The sequence below is a fragment of the Phoca vitulina genome, unplaced genomic scaffold (assembly GCF_004348235.1).
Source record: "Phoca vitulina isolate PV1807 unplaced genomic scaffold, GSC_HSeal_1.0 scaffold4, whole genome shotgun sequence".
Taxonomy (NCBI): domain Eukaryota; kingdom Metazoa; phylum Chordata; class Mammalia; order Carnivora; family Phocidae; genus Phoca; species Phoca vitulina.
The window spans coordinates 17,051,730-17,075,016 of record NW_022589707.1 but is presented as its reverse complement, the minus strand read 5'-3'; the positions used below and the strand labels follow the sequence as shown (position 1 = coordinate 17,075,016).

Sequence of the window (23,287 nt, the reverse complement as noted above, 5' to 3'; positions counted from 1 at the left end):
CTTACATCTTTTTTTTATTCCATCTCTCATTTCTATTAAATTTTCCCATGAGAGCATTTCCCTGAAATTCATCTCTTCCATCCAGTCTCTGTTCTTATCTTCTCAATAGTTTAATGGTACAGCTTTAAATAAACCAAGATTTCTCACTTTCAATCTAATGACCTCAACAAGTGAAATTTCTCTTTGAATAAAACTAGGTCCTACTGGATACTGTGAAAAACAGAGCTTTGATTGGAAGTTTTCCCCTTTCCTTTACTGTTTAGTTGTAGAATTCTGTAACCCTGGGGTGCTGTTGGGTTTCTAGCCCAGTTGTCCTGGAAAGCTGGAGTTGGGTGAATGGGCTTCTGCCCTCTCCACTCAGCTGCATGACGTCATGCCGGTACAGGTTGGAGGCCAGAACAGAGAAAGGAGGCTGTTCTTTCTCTTCAGTATATCCTAGTGGCTTCCTTTCTTTTTTAACCCTGAAAATGCACACCCCATTACATTTTGGGCTTGCAGTTATGTGTCATGGTCATGAGGTTGTTAATGGGATTCAGCACATGTCAGTGGAGTGGGGTGGGGGTTCACTCTTGAGTAAGGTAGATCAGCTATTGCAAGTGGATGTGATAACAGGAAAATGCATTAAAAGAGCTGGTGTGGGGAAGTGATTTGACGATACAGCTGAATGTGGGGAAATTTAGCTTTTCTCTTTCTTCAGAAAAGATGATGCACTCAACATCCAAATAGCAGTAATCAATCTGCATTTAAAGCAACACAAATGGCCACTTCTGGAGAGCTGCATAATGTCTCCATTTCTAGATAGTTTTCTCCTTCAGGATATTAAGAGGATCTGTTCACTCTCTTTATCCTATCCTTCTCTTCCCTCCCTACTCCCAGTTCCTTCTGGTAGAACTCAGGCTGTGAGATGTATCTTGATGACTAGTGTGAGGGTTTGGGGTACAGTTGGAATCCGTTAGGTTTTTCTGCTTTGTTGTACACAGAGCCATGGGTGGTTCTACAGGTCCTGGTCAAATAATGAACTCATAATAAATCTTCCTTGCCCAATCTTTTCTGTAATTATTGGTCTGCTCTGGTTATATTCATTCAGAGGAAGTTCTAGAGTTATCTTTCTAGATAATCTGGTTTGTCTGCACATACCACATAGGAGCTTATCCTCTTCACTGTTCTCTTGGCTAAGAGGCACTGCTCCTTTCACACAGTCCCTGAATATTTGGTTTCAAAATATATTTCAGATGTATTTCAAAATAACATTTAAGATAATCATACTGGAAATGTAATTTTAATTCAAAATGAATTGTAACAATAGTGAGAACACTTGACCTTGACCCTTGACTCTTAAAACATCTTACAAACTGACTACCTAAACCATTGGTTCTCAAAGTATGATCCTCCACCCAGCGATGTCATTGTCACTTGGGAACTTGTTAGAAATGTGAATTCACAGCCTCCCCCCCCCCCCACCACCATTTTCCCCCACCTGAGACCTACTGAATCAGAAACTCTGGAGTTGAATCACAGCAATCTCTTAAAATACATACTTGAGGTAATTCTGGTACACACAAAAGTTTGAGAACCGCTGCCCAATTCCTGACCACTGTAAAACAAATCAAAATAGGTGTCCTTTTTATGACCATGACACATAATTAAAGATTAATAATCTTTATTATAATTGGAATTAAGATCATGATTCTAAGTAATAGAGAACAAGCCAGGGAATGGAGAAGCTTTGGATTTCTTTGGGCTTGGCTACCTAGGAGTGCCTCCCCTGTGATCACAGCCATACTTGTTCCCCACCAAGGCAGTTGAATAGCTGCTTACTCCTTTTGACTCTTGTCTCTATCCCCTTCCTCATCCTCTGCATTCATGGCTCCTTAATTTGATTCCTTCTGAGTAGCCTCCACCAGCTCTTGGCTAATTTAATATGAAATCATCTTGAGGGTTGCTGTGCTTGCTTGATTTGGCTCATCTGCAATGTCAGGTGGTTGAGTGGGTTGGAGAGCTGAGTCTCTATTACCGACATCCCTATCCTACTTTTGCTCTAATCCTTGGAAATCTCTCAGGACGACTGTAGTTCGAATAATTAATCACTGATACATCAATGTGCAGAATTTTATAGCTGCTTGTGAATAGGAAATCCTCTTCATAGCTTTCTTTCATTTGCAGGATTCTTTGCATCTAAATTTCTTACAAACTCTCTTGTGCACTTCTGTTTTATCCTAAGCTGCCCCTCACTCTCCCCCTCCAGCTTTGGGCACAGAAGTTGAGAAGGATTACTTCCCATTCCTTTTGCTTTTGCATCAAGTTCAGAGAACCAGATCCCTAGTGGAATGGCAATGAATCTTTTCTAGTAGGTCCCAGTAAATGTAGCTCACATTGGAAAAACCATTTTCTAAACAGTGAGTCTGTTGCTTTTCACTCAGTCAAAAGACACATTAAAATTTTCTCTGATTTGTTCATGTACCAGTGATAAATATTTCATCAAATGTATTGGCGATAAAAACACACACATGGTTTCGTGGGGATTTGGATGAGCAATTAAATCATTACAAATAGAGTTGTAAGAGTAGAGATATATGGTAGGTATCTTGATGCATAGGGAAGAAGCACCTAATTCACAGCCTTATCCCCTGAGTCCATGAGGCAAGGCATGTTCTGCTAGTTCACCTTAGGAAAGGGAGATGGAAACCGGAATCCGTATGCATCGCCCTGTGACACGGTGGTTCCACTTTTATGAATTTATCCTAAGGAATAATTAGGGAAGCACCCAACAGTTTATTTAAAAGCTAGTCCTCATGGCATTATTTATAATAGTATTCTGTTCACATAAGCATCTAGCAATAGGTGATTGATTAAATTATGGAGCTTGCATCCATGTGATGGATTTATCTTCAGCTATTAGAATGATATAAAAAATTAATAGCGTAAGGAAGCATTCATTTAATTATTTCTAGCAGAAAAAAGAGACTACAAAACTATTCCGTAATTTTCTTAAAGTATAGGTGGATGGGTGTGTGTGTATAAGCACTTAGAAATTATGTTAGTGGTGCTTTGATCTTGGAATAAAATTATGGATCATTGTTTCACCATTTGTTTTTCTGATGACCGTGTATTGTCTTTGTGATCAAGACATGGAAGTTATAAAAGCAAGGTCATTGGGGCTATCATTGCTTCCAATCTCACCTTTCTTGAGGCCTTGTCCTCTCAAAAAGACTTTAGACTACCCAGCTCTAATACTCCGTTGGTCCTAATCTGGGACAGTGGAGTTTGCTTGTGTTTTCCATCAATCTAGCATTGGGGTGCCTCTTCTCTAGTAGTTGTCCACCGCAGAACCCACAGTCTGTCCTGCCCCCCCCCCCCCGCCCCGCCTTAGCACTGCAGATCTGTTGTCACACTTGGCACAATCGCACGTGTCTTGGTTTCTTCTTATGTTAGTTTTAGATGAGATGATGGCTTAGAGTTCTTTGTTATTTGCTTTATTGCCTCATAATACCTACTGACTCATTAGTCCGCCTACCTCCCCTTGGCCATAGGATTCAGTTTTCTCATTTCCAGTCCATGTACTCTCAATCTTTTCTGTCTTTCTTATCAGTGATTCTGATTTCATTGAAAATCCAGCTGCACGGTCTTAGCACCCCCATCGACCATTGTGCACCTGTGCCTGCTCTGTATCCGATTTTCTGAGCGTCAGGACCCTGTTGCTTCCTCCAGCTGCCAAGGAACCAGTAGAAAGGCCAAAGGGATTGTTTATTGCTGCTGTGTTTCGTTGATATCTATATTTGGTTCATGCTGAAACACTGTATTCATCAGTGTGACCTGAAACACAGTGAGAGTTGCTTTAGAAGTTTAGCAAGTTATTTACCCTTTGTTCTGTTTTTTAACCTTTTCTGTTGGAATTGTTTTCCTTTCCCCTCAGTCATCTATCCTGTGCTGTCTAGTAGGAGTTCCATATCCTGCCACTTTGTTGTGTTTCATTGTTTATGGTGGTCAGAGCTTTGCTCCCACTCAACTGCCATTCCCATTGTTGCCCATCTCCTCTAGTCCTTAATGTACTTCTGCTTCTGCTCAGAGGCTAGGCTCTAAGCTCCTCTGCTCTGCGTTCCGAGTAGCAAAACCAAGATGCCTAAGAACTGGAGCATAGATCATGAAACTGTATCCAAGAGAGCCAGCAAGCCTCACTCTCCTGCCCTGCAGTCACTTGGGCATTACCCATGTCTCCAATTTGAAATATTTTCAGCATTCCGTGTTAGTCAGTCACCAGTCATTTGCTCAGCTTTACTGGCACACAATAATGGAACTAGATGACCCTGAGTTATAGAACTTATGTGAACATAGCTTCCGTGTCAAACACCATTATAAATATTAAGGACAAGATCCTAACCCTCAAAGGGCCTCAAGTCTACCTACAAGAAATAGAGTAACGTGTAATGAACTTTGAAAGTAATGTATTACATTTCGTAATTGCCTGCTGAACTGAATGATACACAAAACACTCATGTATAGATGAAATATAATAACTGTATATATGAGAATATGATTCTGCTATCATTTCAAAGTATAGTTCGTGGAGACTCCCAGCATACAAACTGCAGCTTACCTAGGTAGGACCCCAGGTTAAGTATTCCTGAGGTGGTAACTAATTTATGATTGTGGTGAGGTTGTTGCTATGGATACACTATAACTCTTTCCATTCTGTAGTTTGGACCTTGCTAGGCACCCCTAATGAGTAACTTACACACAGGACACATGGAGAGCATGGGCCTAATTGGATTGGAAGGAGTAATATGGAAATCATGTGAGGACATAAACTGGGACCATATGGTAGAGGCCCATGAAAACCAAATATTGTATTTTTCACTTGATGTCAAAGGCTGGTAGTCTTTGTTTTGGGTATAAAAGTAGGTCAACAAAGTAACAAAATAGATTTTTATGGAGAAGTCATGCAACAGTGTGTGCAGTGTCAAATGTGCAGTATCAAAAGGGATTGAATGAGTTTAATTAAAAATTTCCTAATGTTATCTTGGAATAAATTGGGGAGGGCCTGGCCCAATAGGGTTACAAAGGCCATGTGAGTACAATTAGGAAGGAAGAAAATATTGGATGTAGGTGATGAAGCAGAAGGAATTAAGGGACTTTTTGGTTCCTCATTACCAGGAAAGTGTTGTTAAGGGGAAATTATGGATTCAGGATCTCCTGATCTTTCTCAGCTCTACATCCTCCTTTGCCTCATCATTCCCTGGCTCCCTCTCTGTTGTATGCTATTTCTGCTTTCCATTACTTTGTTTTCTTTAGATCTCTTTTATGTATGAAAGTAGTTCTTATGAAACCGTGTTGGAAGCTCCTGTTCCCCAGAAAAATTCACATGTATAATTCTATCGTTTCAGGGTAGTTTATAGATACTCCCAGCATCCTAAGTGTGAAGCTCACATATGTCCCCAGGTTAAGAATTCCTGATGAGACCACTGTTCTGTGATTGGGTCAGGTTGGATCTAACTGTAAAGACTTTGGCTTTCTTTGTAATTTCTCAAAAATATATATTGAGAATAACAATCTACCATCATTGAATTGGAATTAAGACCATGGCCTAAAAAATAATAATAAAAATTAAAAAATAAATTAAAGACCACACACAGCCTGTTTGTTGGCACAAGATGAACTGTTGCATGTCAGTGGTGCCTTGGAGAGGGTTGGTCCTTAGGTTTTACTGCCTGAGCAAGGGACCTTAAAACTTTAGAGCAAACTCTATTCCTTTGCATTAAGAGTGCTAAGATTCTATTCCTGTGGTGTTGAGGCAGTGGACGTAATCTCGCTTAAACTGTGTTCTTACCTGTCTTTGCAAAATTCATGTTTTAACTTCAACTGGGGAGGCAGTAGCATCTCATACATGAGAATTTCGAACTTCAAAGAAAGAAAAGTGTTTTCCAGTGATTGGAATGGGATTCCTCTCCCACACTGTGGCTTCTAGATGCTTCTAGAAAGCTGAGTTTTTATCCCTCTTCTGCCCTGTTACCCCTTTGCGTATGTAGGTGGACATACACTCACTTTTCCTGCCTGGTGATGATTTCTGTCCATTATTGGTACCTCTTGGCTTTGCCATCCTTATACTGCTGCTTCCCAGAGAGGAAAGCTTCTGAGAGGAGCAGGCTGTGTTCTGCCCCACTGCTTCCTTTCTCTGGGCTGGCCTGAGCACCAGCCTGCTTTTGTGAGAAAGCAGCTATTAAGCAGACACAGCAGGAGAAGTTTAGAAGTCAGGAGTTTCATTCCTTGCCTAATGAAAAGGGATGTTGAGCTGTGGTTGCAGCCTGCAGGGAGAGGGAGCGGGAGTGTGGGGAGGGGAGTCAGATGTTGGCTCTGTGGCGAGGGTTTCCGTGGAAGCAAACTGCTACCTGACTGTCCTCCCAGGTCTCAAAGACCAAGCTTCCCAAACCCAGGGAAACTTGGTTCCATAAGATGCAGGGGGCCCCACTGAGAAGTAGTGACAAAGCAGCAGACGCTGCATCTCCACTTTATTTACCATTTATGCAACAGTTAGTAGGCAGTCATGTCACATATCCTTATAGTCCTGGAACAAGATGTATATTATATTTCCTTTGGCAAAGAACTATGGCAAGCCTGCCACTCTTGGTGCTTGCTCCTTTCCTCTTTGAGCTACATGCATGGATGTACTTCCCCCAGATATTCTCTTGAGAAGAAGCTCTTGCTGTGGCATCAGCCTTGTTTCAGGCTGAGGGAGGTTTTCCGGGGATGCCTCCCGGGTCATTTCTGCAGCAGTTTGGGAAGAAAAGCTGAAGCAACCTCAGCACAGGGAAGGAGACCCACACTGAATTAGACCGTGTAGCTAGCTGATTTCTCAGAGAGCCCTCATACTTTGCCGCCTCTGTCCGGTGTACCACTTACCCTTTAGAGTGCTTCCTAGCTGGGCATTATTTTACTTAGTGTTTATAAATTATTAACTTTCAATTTTGCTTCTGTTTTAAGAACTAACAGTGAGAACTGTTTCTCTGTTTATACGTAGTGGTAATAAAATACTGCTTTCTTGCTGCCTCTTGAATGTGCCCAAAATTGATCTAATTTAGCAATCATAAGTATGAAAAGATTAAGTCTTTGAAGGTTTTTCCAAAATTAATGCCTATATGCAAATAAATGATAGTTCCTTTTTAGGAACAAGGTAGAGCATAAAGAAGTTTTTCTTAAACATTTTTTATTAAGGCTTAATTCTATAGAATTTTGGTTTTTAATTCATGTTTTCTGGTTTTAAGGTATTATTTTTTTTCTCCCTTAAGCATGCTTAATCTTGGCTAAGTCCTGGATTTCTGCTTTGGGCACAGAGCTACTTTGAGGTCACCAAAAGAAAGCAGAATTTTAGTTTATCACCTCACTGCTTTTGCCTCGAGAACCTTTGTTTTCTAACTTACTGCTCAGGCCCTGTTCTTTTTTCCCTGTAGTTTATGAGCTGCTGTCCAGCCCCCAGGAAGGGCCACGAGTTCAGCAGTGCTGTCACACGAGCCCATCTGTTTATAGGGCAGGTCCATTTATTTTGGTTGTCCTTGTTGTTAGAAGAGAATAAGGCTGTAGGCATTTTGTGCCCCCAGAGGACCCGCAGAAGGCTTAGCAGGCCTCGCCTTGAAGAAGGGGAGTTAAATCAGGGTGGCTGTGAGCCTGCCTCACCTCACGGAGGCTTCTTGTTCCCAAGGCTGCTCCTTCGAGTTTATGGTAGCAAAATGAGGAGAGCCTGTTGGTGGCAGAGGATGTTTGCCAGGCTTTGCGGGGTGGAAGAGTCAGATCTGTTGTTGGCCTCCAGCCATTGGTTTTCCATGTAAGTCATCCTCCCATCCTCTGCCATTAGTTTGCAAATCCCGAGGTACTAGTAGTGTATCTTGAGAACCAGCCCTGGTCTGTGATCATTTAACACATTCCCTGAATGATAAATCACTGCACTAAATTGTAAATGGAAAGTTCTGACCCACTTGCAATTTCTAAGGCTAAAGCCCTCGATTCAAATTCAGGAGGAACCATGGGAATTCAAGGAACTCAGAAATGCTTTTTCAGTTAGCAGTGCAGATCAGAGTGAGTGTTTTGCTTTGTTTTTCTTATTAAACATCTGTACTTTCGTTTCTTACCCTTGTCATGGAATAGAAAGTAGATAGTAAGTTATTTCTGAATAGAAGGTTTTTCAGATTAGTTGAGTGAGAGATCCCCAGAGATGGAGGCAGAGGTGAGGGGTGGATGATAACATCCCAAGTATATAAGTAGGACTGTGCCACTTTGCACTGGGCAACTAACTCCCACTCTATTTGGTATATGTGAGTTTGATTTAGAAAGTTAGGACCTGAAAGTAAGCCCTGCAGTGTATCGGCCTCTCCTTCTGGTCATTAATAAGTAAGAGCCTGAGCGGCGTAAGGTAGAAGTGTGGTTGCTGCTGTGTAGTGTGAGGGTCCGACATACTGATCCTGGTTTGGGCACTTTTCTCTACACTTTGTCTGGAATTCAGAAACTCTAAAAAGGCTAGTCTGGAGAGTGGGTACACCCCTGAATCTCTATTTTCCATTCTTTAAACTCAAAAATATTCCTTGCTTTGGTCTGCAGGGTGGCAGTACATAGGAAGGTCTTCCCTAATAGTGTAGTGACTTAGTGATTTACCCATCAGCTTTTATTCTCTGGTCCATTGTTACATGAGTGATCACACCCAGTGATGCTGCTTAGGCTTCCGTCCCTGAAGCTACCACTCAGGGGATTAGGAGATAAAAGATGGGAGATTGGAGCAAACCAACCAGTGATCAGATGTGTGACAGAGTCCCCCCCAAATCCCCTGCTAAATCTGCTGTGTTATAACCTGAATCTGATTTAAAATGAGGCTTAATGTCAGTTACGTAGTTTTTGCTAATTTTTTCCCCACTCTTAAAAATGACTTCTCCATATAGTGTTTCTTCATTCAGGGCAATTTATCTTTTTACCTGGGAGGAACTTATTTCCATTAGAATTGGAACACTAGCTGCATATTTTGCATTTAAAATGTTTCATGTGATTAAATGCAGGAAGAAACATTATTACTTCTGTTTCTTAGGAGTGTGCTCTTCCAACTGATTCTTCTTTTGTGCCTGGAACAATGCCTTTAATTTGGAAACAAGTTTGGGAGCTCTCTCCGATTACCAGGCAGGATTACCAGGCACGCTGTTAGCTGAAACTAGCAGCCAAGTCCTCGGAACTGGGCTTAGAAGAGCCGGCTTGTCTTCTCCCCTCTACCAAATGCTCCTGCAGAGACTGGCTACTCAGCAGTGTGCAGTGTGACTTGTGTAGTGATAGACACCCTCCCCCCCCAATTTGAACAACCTCTCTTCTCACCGCTTTTTTCCCCACCCACCTACCCCTTCCTAATGTGATTTGTATATTAATTGGGTTTTTTCTTCTTCCTTTACAGAGCTATTAAGAATGGCAAAGGATTGCACAGCAAGAAGGAAGTGCCTATCCACCGTGTCGCAGACATATCTGGGGTGAGTTGTGTCCCTGAATAGAGCTGTGTGGCTCAGAGGCGCCAAGAGCTTGGCTGCTTATTCACCAAAGGACTTCAGCTTATGTGTTTTCTGTAACTCGTTTGTTTTCAGACCCAGAATGTGAATTTTTCCAGGGCTGCTGCTTTTGCATCTATGGAGATCCTATTTTATATTCTGAAAAAGCAGAATTCAAACTAGGGCATAAAACCTCCTCCTATCTCTTCACCTGAACTGTTACTGTGTTGCTTTTCCATTTTTTCATTATGAGGAGTTAGAAGATATTTCTTCCCAATTGTAGTAAGAAAAAATTACCTCCTTTTTAAATCCCTGTTCAGTTCTCACTATGACTAGAAAGTCTTAATGGAAAAAGGTCAAGTGTAGATTTTAGGACAACCTTAAAAATTAGTGGCTTCTTTTTCCTCTGGTTGTCTCTGAGTGGGAGGGATGTGCGCACATCCTGTGAGCTCGTACATGTAGATGATATAGAAGAATGGAAGGCGCAAGTACTTATGAGCTCCCAAAGGGCTGTGTCCAAATGACTACTTAGTGAATAGGACTTTACCCTTGCACATTTGGGATCTCTTGGCTGAAGAGGATGCCTTTGTCAGTTGAGACAAGTATTTATTCAGCACGTATTTGAGTGCTTACTGTGCCTGCACTGCTCTAGGCACTGAGAACGTAACAGTGAATAGAACTGATACAAATCCTCGCATGCAAGTGGGCAAGGGAAGCAGCAGCACTGGGAAGCAGTTGCTACGAAGAGAAACAGAACCAACTGAGGGAAGAGTGAGCCGCTTAGGTGTTGATTTGATCAGGTGCCCAGAGAAGCTTCGTTGGGTCATCAATTTACCCTCTGTTCCTGGGACACACACCATCCATTTCAACTCCGTAGTAACTTAGGGTTAAGGAGGGGATCCAGGTCATGTGTAAGGGGGACCACATTGCCCAGGGGAGATGACTGAGGAAGGGCTGGTAAATCTTAAGCTTTTGGATACTCAGGGAGCTTGCCTTGGGCACCCAGAAGAAAATGCTCCTATAAACAAAAGCTTCTAGAGCTCAGCCTAGCCCACAGCAGTGATGGATTAGAGTGTATTATCTTCTTGTTATGTTGTGTTCCCGAGCCTGGCTGAGACTTTGCTTATTGTTCCTTGTGACTGCTTAATATAAATGTGTCTGGCCAGCTGCCCCTTGCCTAGGAATAGTGGTACCGTGTTCATTTTGAGCAATGGGATTCTCCTGAGCTTTTCTTACCCTGACCAGTCACTTCAGACTACAGATTAAATAGTGTTCCCTACATGGAGTGGTGGACTTTTGTCAAAGAGTCGTGCCTCTGTTTAATGAGTGAGGTATGTTGATACACATTCTTTGTAGCTAAGATTCCTCTGAAGCCCAGAAACTTGTTGCCAAGGGCCTTCGAGCCCCAGGTGACTAAGATGTATCTGCTGAGGCTCCTTGTTAACAGGTGTGACTCCTGGCTTGCTGGTATTACGCCTAGTTTTCCTGTGGCTCACCTTGCCAAGTGATCGTTGACTTATGTGGTAATTGCTGCATGTGTCTCCTGTGCTATTCTCTACAATATTTTCCTTAATGTTCTTTTGTTGAAGATGGTGGAGTAATCAAAGGGCAAGTTTTTGGCTGTTCAACTGGAGGGAGAAAAAAGTTATAAATAATGGTTTTGGAAAACACAACGTTGACGACTCTACACCAGGGCCAGATGTGCCCACCCAAAAACTTAATGTCAGGCTTGCATTCCAGGGCCTTCTAGAAGCTGAATTAAACCTTGAGGATGGTGTGATGCCTTTTGGCCTGTGGAGTTCATGTTCTTGCTCAGATTTCCCATTGGCAGTGAGGGGAAGTCCTTATCAGGTTTTTGAATGGAGGCGTGCTTGCCTCGGGGCTGTCCTTTTGGCACCTGCCAACGTAGTATCCTGATGCTTTTTATTGCTGTCTTTGAATCTTCCACTTATAACTTGATGTGTTTTGGTGTTGTCTTTTATTCCTTTTTGCAACAACGGTCTTAAGGAAACTTGTTTCATTTTTTTTCTTCCTATTTTTTTCTCTCTTCCTTCCCCAACTATAGCTCATTTTCATACATATCTTTATTCTCCTTTCTGTCTTGATTTTGGAGAATTGGTTTGCTCTTCTGTTACTTAAAAATACATGTGAGTTAAATCTCCCTCAGTTACCACATAAATAAACAAGGAAAGCTTGAACAAGTGGGAGAGAGAAAGTGAAAAAGCTGTTCTATTTAAATAGATGTCAGAGTGACCTTGTCTACCTCCATCACACATGATTCAGCTCTGAGTGCAGGCTTTCTTTTTCTTTTTTTTTTTTGTTTTGGTGCCCTCTGTAATAGAGGAATTTTGTCTCTTTGCTTCTAACCCCTCGCTTCTTTCCTTCACAGTGTTGTGTTGAGTATGTGTGTGTTGGGCTCCTGAAGCATGTTGGTGATGTTACTGTCCAAGGGACAGGTGAGCATGTGGGATCAGACAGGCAAATAGCTTACAGGTGGATGAAGACCAAACACCCCCAATACGAGCAATGAAATACACACATTGATAATGGTTTTGTAAAACTTACTGAATCTTTTTTTTTTCTTTTTATCTGGGTCTCTCCCCAGTTCATCGTTCCGCCTCTTAGGTGTAGGTCATGATAAATGGAAGTGTTTGTTGAGCTGATGGGATATGCAATATGCTGCCAAAATCACTTAGTGTGGACCAGTATTTATGCATAATACCTCTTGCCATCTCAATATACATCCTTGGAATAAAAACAAAAGACATATAAGCTAATCACATTTTTGTCTCCTAAACACACTCAAGAAATACGCTATGCAGAAGATCTTAATGTCATGATGTAATTTGTTCTAGGCTTAATGGCCTCCAACTTTTAGGGTTGAGTTTCTCCCCGTCATCCGTATCTCTTCTCTTGCACTTTCAAAGATGATTTCACTGTGTAAAGGTTAAGAGTGCCTTAAAAGGCCTCGTATGGAGCCTTAGCCGGTGTTAAGGCCTGCGCGGCTGACTTCCTGTGGTAGGAAGGGAGTAATCCCTGCACAGGAGCAGGAGGCAGAGCACCTGCTTTGGGAAGAGAGACACTAGCCTCTGGGTAGTGGAACAGGGAGGCCTTTTCGTACCCACTCGCTGGCTTTCCGGGACAGGACCGGACGTGTATTGGCTACTTGGCGTGCTTTTTCACTCTGTGTTCTGCTACGCCGTTAGAGCCTCTTGCACTACGTCCTGTATTGTGAGCCTGTTACAGGTTTTTGATTTTTCAGAAATGTTGTTAGCTCCCAACTTTTGGGTGATTCCTTTCTCTGTTGTTTTCTTGTTAATATAGATGATTTTTGTCATTAATGTCAGCTGAGTGCTGTGTTTTCCATAAGGTGCACAGCATTTGTGTGTGTAACACCAACTGAGTGAACCCCGCCTTTTGGACGGGGTTTTGTTAGACCTGGCTCTTCTGCATCTTTTGCATCTGTTCTCAGGGTAACCACTAAGGAAAAAAATACTGCCAGTCTGGTAATTTGGATCCTGAAGAAGTTAGTAATTTCCTTTATTTCTAATTTTTCAAGGTGAAGAAAGTGGAATATTTTAAGTACTGGTCATTGTTGTCTTTCCTGTAATCATCTGGTTTCCTTTAGGCCAGGATGTTCCTATGAATTTGAAACCAACTAAGAATTTGACAGACTTGGCACTAGATCTGATTTGATTTGGAGGATGGTTCTGTAGTGACTGCTTCACTTCATAGATGCGCATTTTTATTCCTAGCAGGGTTTGTTTTTCCTTGATCCAGTCTCCACTCCCTCCCTTACCGGCAGACAAAAGTTGGAATGTGCGTGTCAGTAGAATATAAGACTGTTTCTTATCTTAGGTTTATTATTGTTTTTGCTGTAGCCTGTTCTGTAATAAATACGATCTCCTGCAGATATAGAATGTAAAACAGGCAATAAAATGGGGCTGGTGCGTGGTTTACTGTTGTTCTGGTAAATCAGACAAATCAATTATTGTTCTGAGGAGCTACCCACTCCTCAGGTTGCAGGCAGCACGCACTGACTTCTTCCTGTGCCTCCCTCCACTCCTTCCTTTTCCCTTCCTGCGTGAGTAGTACTCAGTGAGTCACACGGTCTGTTTCACTCTCCCTCTATTTCCTGTTGTGTCTGTTCTTTCTTTCCTGGTGCGTGAGGAGTTAGGAACTTTGTTTGTTGCCAGCAGTGCAAGAGGATAGAGCTGGGGCCAGCATCCCGTTCTCTCTAGTCATACTTCTATAGGTCCCTCAGATGGAGTTTCCCTTCTCTGAACGTTTCTGCCTCTTCGTGATAGGGAGTCGTGTTAACTCCTCTATTAATATTGCTGTTGCTTGCTTTCCTTCCTTGCCTCCAGTAAATCCCTGTGTCTTTTTTTCTGTTAACTGCTGCTGTGTTCACTTGGACTTTGGTTCCTGCTCTTGTTAACATGGGAACTTTCTTGTAACCTTTCCATGATGATTTTGTTGGACATGCATAGTATTAGAGTAGGGCCTGGAGTGATCCAAAGACTAGCTCTGGGGGTAGGAAGTAGAAGGTCAGATTTTTGGGACCCTCTTGCTCTAGTATATCATGAAATGTATACTTGTTGAATTTACCAGTGAGATTCTAACTTGCAAACATAACAGATCGAAGTGTTCCCTTAAAATAAATAAATAGGGGTTGGTTGGGCATCTGACTCTTGGTTTTGGCTCAGGTCATGATCTCGGGGTCCTGAGGTCCAGCCCCGTGTCAGGCTCTGCACTCAGTGCTGGGTCTGCTTAAGACTTTCTCTCTGTCCCTCCCCCCCCCCCCCCCCCCCCCCCCCAAATGCGCACGTGCTCTCTCTCTCTCTCAAATAAATAAATTCAAAAAGTAAATAGATAGGATTTTTCTGTAGCATTTTCTCCTGACCTTTTTCCTTCAGCTCATAGTTTTTCAGTGCTTTCTTGTACTTGTATTGTCCTCTTTTCCTTGGGATATTTAAGCTATCCTCCTTTTGCAAGAGGCTGAGGCCCTTTACAGAAGTTCTCTTTCCCTAACTCCCCATGAAGTTGGGCCTCCATGCAAGAGTTAAATAATAATATTCTTTTTGGCTAAAGAGAATTTAAAACTGGTTTGCCCAGTAAGTGCAAAGAAGGTAAAAGCCACACCATCACCCAGAGGCTTTCTAAGTTAGGTCAGTGTGAAATTAGTTTCCCTTTCATGTCTTCTGGCCCGCATGTGTAGGTGGTCTTGCATTAATCTGTAGTTTTTTTCAGCCACCTTTCTGTTCTTTCTAATCACTGTACCTTGATGGCACCATTGTGCATTTCTTGTTTGTTGTTTTGTTTTAATAGCCTTTCCCTCTCTTACTCTTTCTTAGCCTCCAATCTCATTCTCATGTTCCTTTTGTACCAACTACACAAGGCCAAAGCCTGTGGTTCTGCCTGGTGGGCTTCTGTGACCTGGAGGATTGCTCAGCACTAGAGCTCCATTCACACCATAGCCACTGGCCCCACGGCTGGGCTCTGCATTTGCCACCCTGGGGAAATCCCATAGGAACCCTCGCTGTCTGCTGACCTTGCTCTCTAGAGCAAGCATGATGTGCTCCCTAAATATGGTGGCCCCTTGTGGGGAGGCCATGATTAGTACTGGTGATGGGTTCTTATGGTTGTTTTCTTTCATCTCTCCTATATATTTGGAAGTTCAAGTTGTTGCTAATCTAGGGGAAGATACTGCTCCTCTATTCCCTTATTCCTCTGTCCCCACTCAGGGTTCTTGAACTTCAAGTAGACTGCAACGTGCAGCTCATTGACTTGGATTCTCGCAGCACAGAAACATGTACTGCAGCCCCGTGGCACAAGGTACCTGTGATGCCAAAGTGGCAGCTACCGTGGAAGTTTCTCGGCTGCTAAGATGGGTGGGGGTGTGTTCTCTTCTCTTTACCTTTTTCCTCTCTTCCCCACTCCTCCCCTCCAGAGTTGGATGTTGTTAAGGTGACCTTGATTGTGTTGATGGAGTTTGCTTTAGCTAGTTGCTATCCCTAGCAGTTGAGGACATTGCTTCACTGTCTTTTGTCCATTGTTCTTTCAGCCATAGTAGTCCTTTGTGGCCAGTTCTTGTTTTCTGAAGCTCTCTATTCAAACTCCCCGGAACTGCAGGGGTATCCCCTTCTCCTTCTAACAAAATTTGAAAGCATTTATGCTTTCAGTGAGCAGAGGAGAGAAGTCTTTCTCAGATTGAATGAGTTTCTCAATGAAACCTGGAAAGAGATGCTGGAATTGTTTCAAGATTGTATTTCAGTGTTTACCACAGTTAGTGATGGTTATGTTTAAGGCACCTCCTTTTACAAATTTAAATCCACTCTTCCGTTGACTTCTGTTCCTTTTATGTGTGTGTGCATGGTTTTGTTAGTGGCGGTCTTCATTTTGCACCATAGGGCACTAAATTTAGGACATAGTATCTCATCTCCATTAGCTGGGAATATCCGGAGAAATTGTTAAAGGCTTTGGGACAGGCACAAAGATTACTCGGTATTCTTTCAGAGGAATCCTAGGTTCTGCCTGGTAAACCCCTTGGGGTTATCTGACTCTGTCAGGGTCTGCTCCTTTGTGGTGAGCAGTTTTGCACCTCTGCAGAGAGAGAATTTAACTTGTGAAGGCCTGATGTGATGCAGATGATTTCCTGCTTGTACAAATGTGGTCCTGTACATACGACACAGTTGATTTCCACCCTGTAAAAGAAATTATTTCAAATGTTACATTTTCAGTCTGTCGTCTTACTCTGCGGTTTTGCATCTTTAGTAAATTCACTTCCGCATCCTGGTTGCCTTCTGTATACGTGGTCTTCAGATTCTCTTTTGAATAAGTTGTAATATCTTCTTGGTTTCCTCATTAATTAGTGGGTTAAAGTAAACATTTGATGTGTTCATTTTATATTTATATTAAAGTGGCACGATTTGGGGGCACCAGGGTGGCTCAGTCGGTTGAGTGTCCAACTCTTGATCTCAGCTTCGGTCTTGATCTCAAGAGTTGTGAGTTCAAGCCCCACCCTGGGCTCTGCAGTGGGCATGGAGGCTACTTTAAATAAATAAATAAATAGTCACAATTTTTCCATTTGGGGGAATTATTCTTAAAGAGAGGAAGCAGGGCGCCGGGTGGCTCAGTTGGTTAAGCAACTGCCTTCGGCTCAGGTCATGATCCTGGAGTCCCGGGATCGAGTCCCGCATCGGGCTCCCTGCTCAGCAAGGAGCCTGCTTCTCCCTCTGACCCTCCCCCCTCTCATGTACTCTCTCTCATTCTCGCTCTCTCAAATAAATAAATAAATCTTTTAAAAAAAAAGAGAGAGGAAGCAATTGCAGAAACAAGAGAAATAGAAAACCAATTTATAAATTGGGCAATAAGAGATCATGTAATTATGTGCTTTGAAAGGTCTTTGATTGCCTGCTGTATACCTAGAAATGTGAAGAGTCATTTCATTGTGAATGTAATTTTTTTTTTTAAAGTTGTAAAGTGAATGTCTCTTTCATCTACAGAATGCCTGCTTCCATGCCCTGTACCTTACTTTGTCTACCATTATGTTCACCAATAGGCTTTTGTTGTGGAAAATTCAGGCACCATAGCCAGTGGAGGTAAAGAGATTGGACATTGAAGACAGGGCACAATTTGACATTTGCTAAGTGTGTCCCAGCTGTGCAATTCAGCACCTCTGAAGAAACATTTGATCAAGTGACTTGCCCAGAGGTAGAGCACTATCAAAGACAGGCATTTATTATTTGTTGTGTCTGATAATAAAACCTCTTCTTTCCAAAATAATCAGACTTGATACGTCCCTTCACTGAACTCTGTTTCAGGAAGTTTTCTTGCCACAGATTTTTCTGTTTCCCTTCTGATTCCTTATTTAACTATGACTTCACACACAGGAATGCATGCAAATGAGCCCCTTAAAAACAGGGTCCTGGCTTTCATTTAAGTGTCCTGAGCTCTAATAATGACTTTTTCCTTTCTTCCTTTGTTCAACAGAAGGAGAAAGGAAATTGAGGGAGTTCAGGAGCATTTCTTCCAAATGAAGTGACACGTCTTTCCACAGGGAGTGGCCTTTAGTGTAGATTTGGGTATCGCTGGTTCATGCTCTTGAGTTTTCTTTCCCATTCTCTGGGTACATGTGGGTATTGTTCTTTGATTCGATTTCATGGGTCCAAATTGGTTAAATGAGCCCATTACAGGCTTAGCTAAATGAACGTTAGGATATTTTGAAGGCAGTTGATAAAATTTTTGATTCCCAGGTTCAGGTGTGTGATTGGGTTTGTCTCTTCTGTCCCATGGCTGCTGAGTGATGTGATAGAACTTGAAATATTTCTGGCCAGCCCTGGCTTCACTCTCCACTTCACCATCATAATACTACTTAGCCTTAGGTTGAACTCATCTTGTCCTGTGGCCATTGCTTATATAAACATCTCAAAGTAAGTCATTTTACTAACATAGACATTCTGCTTACTCATATTTTAAGGCTTTATTTAGCATGCTTCCAACATATTCCTTACAGAATATGTTGTACAGAATTTTGGACTCTCTTTGCAGTGTTGATATCCAGATAAATATCCTTGAATCAGAGCGCAGGGTCAGCTTGAAATTACCTAGTAATTTTGTGCCTCAGTTCTTCAAGAAATGGTGTTCTCAGGAAGAAATGATAAAAATTCCTAAGACAGTATCGGATTTGGGAGGTGTCTGAGAATAAAGGCTATTACCAAGGTTTTGAATTTGGAGTTCTTTTGATAATACATTACTGTAGCATGTCCAGATACTTCACCCACTGTAGAAACTCTTTATTTTCTTTTATGTCATTCAGCCTAGCCCCCTGTTTCAGTTTCTCAGTTCTGTGTTATTAATTAGTGTTTCTTGAATGGCTGTCTCTTCACCTCTCCTGACCATGCCTTTATCCTCCTTTGGGGCATGTCTTTTCTTCCAGGCAGTTTCCCCTTTCTATTCTCACTGCCTTCTGATCAGGACTTTCTTGGGCATTTACATGATCACTTACTACCATGATTTTGCTCTTATTGGTTTTTTGATTGGTAACTATTCTCAAGTTGACATGTGCAGTGGTTTTCCTCACTGGTTTCTAAACTCTTAGGAAAGGGAGGTCTTTTTTTGTACCTCTTCACAGAGCCTAGTTTAGATTTGATTTGCCAGGTGGTGACCTAAAACAATCTGATAACTGTGTTTGGAAAATTATGTGACCCTGGCTGCTAGGTACAAGGTTAACTGTGCTGATTAGTAGCTAGAAGTGGACAGACTTGTAGAAGGATGCAGCAGAAAGGGTGCATTATTTACTACAATATAGTGGCAGTATGGAGTCATGACTAGTAGCATGGGTCCAATATCTGACGAGCCAAGCTCAAGTCCTGGCTCCACTGCTTATGACTTTGTCACCTTGAGGAAGTTATTTAACTCCTCCATACCACAGTTTTCCACCGTAAAATGAATAATAATGGCCCTTACCTCATTAGATTGTGGTGTGGTCAAATGCCTTAATACGTGCAGAGTACTTAAAACAGTTGACACAAAAAGAGCTTAACCGAGGGCAGTGGTTCACATGGTGGTGGTGATTATTATTAAATTGCTGAGCATCCTACAGGGCATATAGAAAGTCCTCTATACATGATAACTACCACCACCATCATCAGTTGTATTTGTATTCTAAACTCTTTATCCAGTTCAAGTCCCAGATCATAAGCTCCGTCTTCTGAGTATTTTTACCGCCCCTGTATTTCTTTAGACATTTAACATATGCCATCTGGCCAGTTTTTTAAATGCATTTGTCATGTTGAGTCAGTGAATGAATGATCAAACCATAAGTATTTATTGAGTGCTGCTTACAATGCCAGGTGTTGAGGATATAACATTGAACAAGACAGTTACAGTCCTTATAGGGCATATGCAATTTTTCTTTTTTTTTTTTTTAAGATTTTATTTATTTATTTGACAGAGAGCACAAGCAAGGGGCGCGACAGGCAGAGGGAGAGGGAGAAGCAGGCTCTGCCCCCTCCCACAGCAGGGAGCTGGATGTGGGGCTGAATCCCAGGACCCAAAGATCATGACCTGAGCCAAAGGCAGACACTTAACCCACTGAGCCACCCAGGCGCCCCTGCAATTCCTTCTATAATTACACTTGTGCTAGTAGTGAGTGTGTGTGCTCAGGGCCAGAGCTTATTCCACGTGGTCAGACAAAGTCTTTTAAGTGATTTTAAAATGAGGTCTAAAGGAGTTAGTCGAAGCTCTTGTTCAGGGCTAAAGAATGAAACTGTGTACAGGAAAGTCCTGAGGTAGGAAGTTGCTTGGGTTCAAGAGGCAAGGCCATTATTGCTGGAATGTTGAAGATAGTGACTGGAATTAAGACAGCAAATGATTGAAACATTTACTTTGTGATCCTTGAGGAAAGCTTTTGAAATTTGTCTGAAGAATAATGAGAAATCATTGACAAGAGAGGGACTAATTGGGTCAGCATTTTATAATCATATATTGTCCCTGCCCCCACCCTGGCTGCTGTTGGGGATAGACTTGAAGCAAGAGTGACTTTAGGACACTGGTTCCCGGAAGACCGAACAGTGGCTGGAACTGGGGCTGTGACGGCAGATGTGGAAAGATAAATTTGAGATCTAGTTTGGTGGTAGGACAGGTAGAATTTGGCCATTGCTTGCATCAGGGGGATGAAACCGGGTGTCATGCATGAGCACTGTAAGTGCCCGACTACAAATAACGGGTGATTGGTGGTGCTGCTTTTCCCATATGGTAAACACTGGTGGTGTAGATTTGGGGGGGAAACTAAGAATTTCTGGACATGTTAAAGCTGGGGTACCCATGAGCCATGCAAATGGTCCAGAGCCCTGAAAAGTGGCCTGGGCTTCATGCATGAACTTAGGGCTGTTGGGTATATATATATGTGTGTGAATATACAAAATTCCCAGAGAATATCGAGAGACGAGCCCCTAGGCCAAGCCCTTCATCTCCAAAATTTGAAGATCATGTGTAGGTGGGGTGTAACCCGCCAAACAAATTTTAAAAAGGTGCTTCCTGAGCTATCAAGAGGAAAATCCTAGTAACTAAGAGGAGAGAGCCTTACAACACAAAACTTGACCGTGCTCCTTCAAGGTCAAGAAAGACAAAGATTGAGAACTATCAAGTGGATTTCGCAAAACCGGTTACTGGTGACTTTGGAGCAGTTTTTGTGGACTGAAGGGGCATAAGGAGCAAGAGCTAATTGTCCCAACTGGATTATCCCCAGGAACAATGTCTTAGTGGCTCTATGCCATCACTGTTAAGAGTTTCCTAAGAATAGTAAGTAGACAAATGTGTGTAATGATGGTGTCTGTGTAGTTTTCAATGTGTAAGAAATCCAGGGCATCCGTAATTACATATGCACTCTTGGACAAAGGTATGACAATGATGGGAGATCCTCCAAATTCCTTTGGGTATGTTGATCAAAACTCTTTGAATTCTCCGCCATCACTCATGCATTCTGGGGTACATGGTTTCCATTGATAAGCTAGATCCTTAGGGTTATACTTTGACAACCCCAATACAGTATCTACATGTGATTACATTAAACCAGAATTGTAAAGTCACTAGGTGAGGCAGAGTTAAATCTGTATTTTTCTTGAGGAAGAATTAGAATTTCCCAGTATATCCAAAACACTACATTTCTAACTACCCTTTTCTGTAAGGGTACTTCCCTTAAAATTTAAGCCTATTATCATTGTGGAAAATGTTGAATTTGGCTCTTAAAAAACTGGAGAGACAGTTATCTGACCTAAATAATTTGTGAGTTTATCTGGGCAGAGCTGAATCAGCACTGAATGTTAATATATTTTCTTTTGAAAACAAAAACTTACACATTTTTGTACCACAAATTTCTGTCAAATTTTTTTATTTTAAATGCATCAAAAATCAATAAGCCAAAGGAATAAAATGATCTCTACTACTACCATCAGAAATTTGTCAATAAAAATACATCTATTTACCAAAATGTGGGTTTTTAAAAAAATTTTCCCCACCCCTCCCCTTTAAATGATATAAACTATTTTTAGGACAGAAACTTTGTTTTATTCTTAACTACACAATCAGCGCCTTGAACAGTGCCTGGCACATAGTAGGTGCTTAATTTTCTTTTCCAGTTATATTTTTACACATGAATGTCTTCTTGAATCATACTTTTAATGTCTACCTAGTCTTCTGTCTTCTTGATATACTGTAATTTATTTCATCAGCTTCCTATTCTTGGGTATTTATTTCGATTGTTCTTTTCTTTCATAAACAACATTTTATTCCCTTAGCTAATTCATAGTCTAACTATTTCTTACAACAGTCCCATAAAGTGGACACTTATGCCAAAGGATACCATATAGTTGTTTTTAACATCATCATCTGTAAATCTAATTAGATTTTTTTATTTGATAGATTAGATTTTTGGTTTGATACATTCTTCAAAACATTGATTGCCTTCTGTCTTAATAATAAACTTCTGCCATAATAGTTGTCATTTTTCTCCATGTCTCAAAAACTAGAACTTTCTCTTCCAGATTTTTAAATTATCTATTTTTATTAACTCTAAAAATGTAGGGCTTCACAACCAATGAATAACTGAACTCTACCTCTGAAACTAATGATACACTACATATTAATTAATTGAATTAATTGAATTGAATTTAAATAAAATTTTTTAAAATGTAGGTCTTCAAGAAAACGAATTAGACATAATCAGAAAGCTTTCTTTAGGATTAATTGGCCATAAATTCGTATGTCTCCAGGCAAAAATGAATGTTCAAACTACTTTAGGGGGTGTTGTAGTTATTTTAATCCTCTAATCTTTTATAATATTTATTTTGATTTTTTTAAATTTTATGTCACAGTTTGCTTACTGATTTTTTTTCTTTATCTCTTTCTGAAGTTGGGTTCTTATCTCAGGTGGGGTAGAGTTTAGCATGACATCAATTTCCTTGCCCCTGAGTTCCTGACTTGCCCATGAAATGAAACCTGTGCTTCATCAGACTGTCTTTTAAATTCTTTACTCTGCACATACTATTTTAATTATTTCTCAGGCCATTTTCTGCTTCTGTAATAAATTCTTGCCTCTTGCCTATAGAGACTTTGGAAGTGATAAAAATTGATGTGAAACTTTGAAAGAAAAAATGTATTCCAAACCTGTTATTTTTTCATCGTGGCCTGGTAATTGATACCAGAACCATAGATCGGTTGGTTGCTTTGTTCCAGATTCTCACTGTCATCTTCCATATATAAGCTGTGTTTTTAGACCAGTCACATGCCCTTTTTCCAGAAATGTTCAGGATGTCTATGATGGTTTTCCGATAAAGACTCATCATTTCATTCTTAGAAGTGGAACAGCACAGTTGTTTTAAAGATTTTGTTTATTTATATGAGAGAGAGAGAGAGAGAGAGAGAGAGAGACAATGAGCAGGAGGGAGAGGGAAAGAGAATCTGAAGCAGACTCTGGGCTGAGCATGGAGCCTGACGTTGGGCTCAGTCTCATGACCCTGAGATCATGACCTGAGCCAAAATAGCAGTCAGACACTTACTGACTGAGCTTCCCAAGGCGCCCCCGACAGCACAGTTGCTTTAAATGTAAATGGTCTTTTTCTGTTATTGTTTTGTAGTTATCTTTACCAGTTTAACATAGAAATGCTTCCTTTAACTATTTTTGTTGTCTACAGTCTGGATAAATTACATGGTGGTTGTTTTTTTTTTTTTTTCTTTTTTGAGAAATATTTAACCTGAAAATAATTGGAAGATATGTCTTCCAG

General features: G+C 41.3%; 1 protein-coding gene across 1 annotated transcript in view; it reads left to right on the top strand.

Annotated features, from left to right (window-relative positions):
- SND1 (staphylococcal nuclease and tudor domain containing 1) overlaps positions 1-23,287 on the top strand; it is a 409,526-nt gene that overhangs the window by 227,607 nt on the left and 158,632 nt on the right. The window contains exon 14 of the mRNA XM_032401299.1: positions 9,416-9,488. Coding sequence (XP_032257190.1) covers positions 9,416-9,488 — 73 coding nt within the window. The remainder of the gene's footprint in view (positions 1-9,415; positions 9,489-23,287) is intronic.